Raw genomic sequence first — 7,952 nt, forward strand, 5'->3', positions numbered from 1 at the left:
CTCACGGGGCTGCCTGGGGCCGGTCCTTCGCGCTCCCCTGAGGGGTTTTGCTCCTGCTCCACAGCTGGAGTCGTGGGTGGTGTCCGCCCTGTATGCGTGTAGGCTGTGTTTGCTTATCTCCCTCATTGTCTGGGACCAAAGAGCATTCATGGGTCTTTCTCTTTTTAATGGTCTGCATGAAAGTGTCCATTGAGAATGGAATTCCCGCTTCTATTGAGCAGGGGATCCAGGGGCCAAAGGCAATTCGTTTGTAGAGGAGGAAGGTAGCTAGGACAGAGGTTGGAAAAGGAATTTATGATCAAAAAGTGTGCGTTATAATACTTTTCCTGTTGGTTTTGGTTATCCTGCACCCCAATAAAAAGTGTTTTTTCACCTCATACCGTGCATTCCACAGGAACAGCTGTTTTGTACTTTTGTTATGGCAAGGACAGCGTCTGTTGGCGACTTGCTTCCCAAGCAGCTGATGTAATTCCAAGAGAGCAAAGCTGTGGATAACTTTCCTGGTTTATCTCCTCCAGTCTTTGAGTTAAGAGGCAAAAAAGCTCTAACAGAAGTATACTAAGTAATTTATTTTGCTGTTAGTGTGATATTTTTGTTAATATTGAATGGAAACTGCCTTAGTTTATACTCTTTTTCAAACTTAGATTCTTGGTCTTTGTTCCTGTCCATCTACAGGATACTGAGGGGTGTGTGTGTGTGAAAGGTGCCTGATAACTAACTGGGAAAAGCAAAACAACTGCCAGTCATGAATTGGCTTTGCAGAACTCTGGTCTTCATCCGGAATATTTATAAGACATTTGCAAACGGAAAAAGTCTTGAAATAAAACACTGATTTGGCTTCCAGAACATTTAAGTTATTCACGCTGTTTCTATAAAATTTGGCCAGAGTGCTACCAGTTCCAATTGTGTGTTCATTGCATTGTGTTTGTAGGGTATCCATTCTGCATTTAACTGTGACTGCAATTTGCTTCCTAATTTAGCTTTATTTACAGTTGGGTATTACAGGGAAGATGCTTAGATGTTAGCTTAACTTTTTTTTTATGATTCTGGTCATAGTTTGAGTTTTACAATAGTAGTCCTAAATCTCAAAGCAAGAACACCTGTGCTTTTGAATATTTTCTTCCTGTTCTTACTGCCTGCTTGCAGCCAAGCTTAAGAACCTTGGGAACAGAGGAGGATGGAGAGCTTCGAAACCCAGCATGAATGTGTTTTTCTGTGATACTGGGTTAAGTTAGATAGTGAAGTGTGGGCAAATTGCATGTTTTTGATTTCTGAGGGCTACGTCTCATCCCTCCCCCAGTATTTTGTTCAAAATAGTTACTTGTTGAACCACTGTGAACAGGTACACAACCAGCTAAGATGTAGGAAGGGACATTTAAAAAAAAAAATTAGAATTTTATATCTAGATAAAATTTACATGCATTTATACGAGGTAAAGATAACGTAAATGTTTTTTCTTGACTGGTGACTAAATAAAGACACATTTAAAAAATACTGTAAAAAGAAAACATTCTTATCTGCAGTACATTGCTGTGCCTTGACATGTCAGTGTGTTTTAGCTGAAGAATCCTGCTTTATTTATTCACCATAATAAACAGAAATCAGAGCCACGGTGTTATCTTCGGCCTCTGAATTATCAAATCTCTTGTGAAACTGGAAGCTAACTTCTAATTTCAGTTAAATTATCGGTATGCCTTTGTTTATAGTTATTGGACTTTCTGTAGCAGCGTTACTGGTTTAAACTTTTACAGTTAAGAAATCAGTATGATTTAACCCTGTGTCGTTTTACAGAATTAAATTATAAAATATTTCTTAGAAACTTTTTCGAAGAGGTGGACCCTTTTTTATTCATTTGATTCTATAGAACAGATCAGAGGTCTGTCACGATTAAATACCAGCTGTTGTCGGGTTTTGTGCTTGTACTGTGTAAAAACAAGTAATAACAAGGTATTTGTGTAAATGTCAGATCTATTGAGCACCACAATTTTTGCATGAATAATAAAACTAGCTTAGATTGGGAAAACAGTCGGTTTGTGAGAACAGATAGATGGACCCTCTCAAGAACTAGTTTTAATGCTAGCTGCTTAAATTAGTGTGCTTTTGAGTTCCTTCAGTACTTCATGTGCACCTTAGAGACTGGCATCACAGACTAAGCAAAAGGCAGGCTACATGGAAGTAGTCTATGTAATTGTTCCAGTCCTTGCTATTTTCTTCCTGAAATAGATACACTAGTCTTCAACAATAATTGTGTTATGATCTCTCTTATTTCTCGGCTATTTTGGCAACACATGCTAACACTAGTTACATTATTTTAACTAGTAGGCAACATTGCATTGAAATGCAGAATTGAAATCATGAGGCCCTAATAATACTTTAAGCCACATCTAAGATTTAAGATCAGGAGGTTTTTTCTGTAGCTGAGGTTGGATTTTGCTATTTATTAATGATTTATTAGAAAGGAGGGTGATGGAACTTCTAAACTTGACCTTATTGGTTGGTTTTATAATATTTTCAACCCACATAGGAAAAAAAACCCAAAACATTAAAATGTCAAAAGTCATAAGTATGGAATTTTTTAATTAGAAATTTTGTGATCAAAATGCTTGCTTGTCTTAGTCATGGCGCTTCATGATGGGGGAAAAAAGCTATCTCTTTGCATCATATGTGGAATGATCTTCTTCCAGTAAGTGATAAACTTGAAAATTATGTTAAGGACGTTGGGATTGGATTTTAAGACAGGAAGATTTTCATCTACCTCATTTGCTCTGAGAACTCTTGAAGAGGGAGAGGGTCTGTGTACATGCACGCTTAAAAGGAGGGAGAAAGTTTTTGCTGTAAGATCAATCTGCTTTACAGGTGGAGTGTCTCCTAGTTGCAGTACATTCTGCACCATATTGGCCATTGCAAGTTCAACTGTGTTCTTGTCATTTTGACAAGAAAAGTAAAAAAAGGTAAAGGGCTGTCAAACTTCATACTTGCCAAACTTGTAATGAAGTGTGTTTTTCTAACTTTAAGTATAGCTGTAGTAATTGAGTTGTTAACATGACTATTTCAAATTGCACTGGAAAAGACTGTGGAGAAGACTTGCTTTTCTTTCACAGTTATGTGTGTTCTTTTGTGGGGAGATCTGGAGAAAGCACTCTGTAGATGTTGAAGAAAATTTCAAACTGCAGACACCCTTAAGGTATTAGAAGATACTGTATGAAATATTACCTTACGTTCATATAATGTATGAAATAGTATGTTACATTTCTTACAGTGTTACAAGTGTAATTTTTTTCCTCTGTCCCTTCTGAAATGTTTTTTTTTCTCATGCAGCAGTCTTACAGGTAGCTCTGCTGTGGGATTTTTGTATCAAGGATTTTGTATAGCTGGTCTTATTTCAAGAAGCTGTTACTTAGGAAAGCTCTTTATCATTAGGTTGAATTTGTACAAACGGTATGAGCAGTCCTATTAAGTAAAGGTAACAACCTTTTTTTTTTTTCCCAAATGAATAGATAGATTGGGTGCTGTATAACTGAGTGTTTTGGGGTTTTTCTTGCTATAATACAACTAATACTTGAATATGAATGTTTAGAGTTCATAATATTAACTGTTGTTCTGATTTTAGGTAAACATTACCAAATGAGGAGAAAAGGAAGATGTCATCGAGTATCGGCAGCAAGGCATTCTTCTTCCCCATGCAGTATTAAGCACTCCCCCACACGAGAAACCTTGACATACGCTCAGGCTCAAAGAATGGTTGAAATAGAAATTGAAGGTCGCTTGCATAGGATCAGTATCTTTGATCCTTTAGAGATTATATTAGAAGATGATCTTACAGCCCAGGAAATGAGTGAATGCAACAGCAATAAAGAAAATAGTGAAAGACCACCAGTTTGTCTAAGAAGCAAACGGCATAAAAATAACAAAGTGAAAAAGAAAAATGAAGCTCTTCCGAGCTCACACGGTATACCTGCTACAACGACTCCTCTTCCAGAACCAAAAGTACGGATTGTTGAATACAGTCCCCCTTCGGCTCCTCGGAGACCTCCAGTTTATTACAAATTTATTGAGAAGTCAGCAGAAGAACTTGATAATGAAGTTGAGTATGACATGGATGAAGAAGATTATGCATGGTTAGAAATAATAAATGAGAAACGGAAAAGTGATGGAGTGTCAGTTGTCTCACAAAATATGTTTGAATTCCTTATGGATAGGTTTGAGAAAGAGTCTTATTGTGAGAACCAAAAACAGGGTGATCATCAATCTTTAATTGATGAAGATGCAGTGTGTTGTATATGCATGGATGGTGAATGTCAGAACAGCAATGTAATCCTGTTTTGTGATATGTGTAATTTAGCAGTACATCAGGAATGCTATGGGGTGCCATATATACCTGAGGGCCAGTGGCTCTGCAGACACTGCCTGCAGTCCCGTTCTCGGCCTGTAGACTGTGTGCTGTGCCCAAACAAGGGAGGTGCCTTTAAAAAGACTGATGATGATCGTTGGGGACACGTTGTGTGTGCTTTGTGGATTCCAGAAGTTGGATTTGCCAATACGGTTTTTATTGAGCCAATTGATGGTGTCAGGAACATTCCCCCAGCCAGATGGAAGTTAACATGCTACCTCTGTAAACAGAAAGGTGTTGGTGCCTGCATCCAGTGCCACAAAGCAAACTGCTATACTGCATTCCATGTGACATGTGCTCAAAAGGCCGGTCTATATATGAAAATGGAACCTGTGAAAGAACTAACTGGCAGTGGGACAACATTCTCTGTAAAAAAGACTGCCTATTGTGATGTACATACTCCACCAGGTTGCACACGGAGACCTCTAAATATTTATGGAGAAGCTGAAATCAAAAACGGTGTTTGTAGAAAGGAAGGATCAGTCAGAACTGCTAGGTCTACATCAAAAGTCAGAAAAAAGACAAAAAAAGCCAAGAAAACAGTGGTTGAACCCTGTACAGTTATGCCAACAGTATCTGCTCCTTATATCCCCCCCCAGAGGTAAGCAAACCAACTGAGAGAAACCTTACTTAGTTACCTGTTTCATTTTAAACCAGTGCTTCTAGATGCCAACTTGAAGTTTATCAGCATTTCTTAGATGCTTTTTTTCAGGCCATATTCATAGGATTAATGTAAATTATGTACATTGTACTTTTGTGAAATTACATTAAAAATGCAAGAACTTCCCCAGAGAAATTAGTAGTCTGTGGTCAAGTGGTCTGTCTTGTCCTCAGAAACTTGTTTTTTGTCAGACCAAATCTTGTTGTGTGTTCAGTTGTTGCCATCCACTGTTTGAGAATTAACCACCGAATTCAGAGTAGCATATGTAGTTTACCTTCCTATTTAAAATAAACAGCAGCCAAGTGCAAGGTTAACTGTATTCATAATTTGGGAATCTGAACTTTTTGTCCTAATTTTAAGAGCCTAAAAATGAAAATTAATTACTTTTATATAAAAGATTTGAATCTTGTTAATCTTCGTTAAATATAAACTTGTATTGTAAGATCTATGTAAGTAGTACAAAAAAAGCCCATCCAGAAGTATTTTCCTTGTGGGGCTGAGTAAGGCCTTTTCAGGAGTTTTTTCCTAAATTTGCATTTTTCCTTTTGCAAATGCAATAGTGTTTATCAAGGCTTGGATTAATTTGGTAACTTGCAGACTTTTTTTAGACAAGTTAGCAAGTAAGTGATGGTAAGTTAGCTGGCTAATGTATTCTTAGCCATGGAACCTGAAATCAGTGTCCTTCTTTTCCGTGATGCTATCAAATATCTGTCCTATAACTTCAGTAAAATGTTTATGTTTGTCACATGCATTAATTCATTTTTGTTGAAAGAGTTATAATCTTGTCTTTGCTTACAAATTTATACTTCGTAAGTTCTGTTTAAACTGGTTTTTATATTACTGTGTCTTTTGCAGTTCCTGAAGGAATTTTTGTTATGTCAGTGCAAGTATAAAGTATGAGCACCAGAACTGAAATTGTGCTTTACATTTAATGTGCCATATTGTATTTTAACAGTGGTGATCGGGGGCCTGGCAGATGGCTCTAGATCTGGTGAGGCTAGTGAAGTGATGCATTGGAAAGCAGGGATGTTTCAAGTGATGTTTTCATAAGGAATGATAGAACTGGAGCAAATGAAGAATTTTAGTATCTTTCAGGAGTTCAAAAAACTCACCATGAACTTCAGTTAGCTTAGCTGTATCTTAACTTAATAGAACAGTAGCATCTCTTCTCAGATTTCTTTTAGTTAATCTGAGTTATGCATTTCAACAGTGGAATTTTTTTTTTTTCTGGGATTTGAGTAATTACCAAGTTCTGTGGTAAACAGTTTTTTTTTGTCTTTGAACATTTGAGACAAAATATACTGGGCTGAGAAATCAAAAATTGGACTGTTGGGACTGAAGCCAAGTTTACAGCCTATTTGTTTTGTTTCTAGCACTTACAACATCAATATGTTTGTTTACCCTTTGATTTAAATTATTACTGATTTAAGAACCAGTGGTTCAGAAAGCTTCATGAAACAGGCACCACTTCCATGTGCAGGTTCATTGTATTGTGACAGGACTCTGAATGCTCAGGCAGTGAGGGCTCTTAAAATAATACAAGTAAACCATGCTGAGACTCAAGTCTCAGGTAGTGGACAATTAAGGCTGGTTAAATTAATCTAAATAAATACATGTTTTGAGACTGCAGTCCTTTCCCATAGTAAGGTTTGTAATGTAAGTAGGTACTTTTTGACTGACTTTGACAAAGAGCCTTTAGCTCCTTAGTGATGTTTACAAACATCAGATTGATTGCACTGTTCTCTGTGATGTAAAAGAGCATTTTTGTTTAGTGATGCAATGCAGAAGAGCTTAAGTTGACAGTAAGCAACTAATACTGTTATTTGAACAGGTACTGTTGTCTGTGGGAGTGGGGACTTCATATAAAAGAATTTGGCTTTGTCTTAATTAGGACAGTCCTGATTGGTGGTGTAGTGTGTTCTTGTTTTGTTTAAAACAAAATAAGAAATAACATGAACTAAGTGAGAGTTGAGGATTAGAATCTATGTTCTCAATTGTGCCTCTGGCAATTCTTTCCATTGGTAAGTTCCATAAAAGCTACACTGTAAAAAGGGTATTATCATCAGATTTTTTTTTTTTTTTTAATAGTGTCATTAGATGCCAGGAACAGAAATAAATATACTTTTTTATTTTATATATGTATAATGATTAAATTTCTTTTCAGGACTGCAGAGAGATTCGGCTTTCTTTTATTTATGCTCTGTTTTCATGTTACTGGACACAAGTATAGTTCCTATATTCTGTGTCAGAAGTGTAAAAAAATGGGTAGAGTTTAAAACTATTTTGAAGTTGAGCTTCATTATAAATTGCTTTTCAGCTGAAGGAGACTTGCTGAAGTACTCTTTGTAATGTGGATGTGTTTAATCCTGGAAAACTGATACCTGAATTAAAAGCAAACCAGAAATAGCATATTAAAAAGTGGTTACGCTGCAGACCCAAATCTCCCTTGTCTAATTTTCTGTGGCTATTTGTCTTTTTCCTTTTTTTTTTTTCCTTTAGAAAAACTCTTCTCTGTGTGTGGGAGTTAAATGCATACCCCTAAACTAATACCTGAAAGACGTGGATCACTTCATAGCAGTCTTTAAATGATCCCTTTTCTTTTTTTTTTTTTTTTTTTTTTCCCCTCCTGAAGCTTTTCTGTTGTTGTCAAAAGAAGGAATGTGATAATTTGGAAGGTTCACAGAAAGCATGTTTTGTGATTATTGTTCTTGTGATCTGTCCAATGTAAACTGCTTTAGAAAAGCTCTGTTCCAGCCACTTTAATTCACTTTTGCAGAATACTGGATTTGCAGTTGGCTAAAGACAAGGGCTTTTCTTTTAATGGGTATTCTGAGAGGAATGCAGTTTAACCATTCAGTTTCTATCCTGGCTTTTAGGTCTGCCTAATGGTGCCTGGGGGAG

The 7,952-nt window shown here is 36.7% G+C and overlaps 1 protein-coding gene across 7 annotated transcripts in view; it reads left to right on the forward strand.

Annotated features, from left to right (window-relative positions):
* Nucleotides 1–7,952, forward strand: part of BRD1 (bromodomain containing 1) — a 72,798-nt gene that overhangs the window by 10,005 nt on the left and 54,841 nt on the right. For all 7 annotated transcript variants that reach the window (XM_026840988.1, XM_026840991.1, XM_026840992.1 and 4 more), the window contains one exon: nucleotides 3,611–4,991. In XM_026840988.1, coding sequence (XP_026696789.1) covers nucleotides 3,625–4,991 — 1,367 coding nt within the window. In that variant the 5' untranslated portion in view covers nucleotides 3,611–3,624. The remainder of the gene's footprint in view (nucleotides 1–3,610; nucleotides 4,992–7,952) is intronic.

This window comes from Athene cunicularia (assembly GCF_003259725.1).
Source record: "Athene cunicularia isolate RWA chromosome 1 unlocalized genomic scaffold, athCun1 chr1_part2, whole genome shotgun sequence".
Taxonomy (NCBI): domain Eukaryota; kingdom Metazoa; phylum Chordata; class Aves; order Strigiformes; family Strigidae; genus Athene; species Athene cunicularia.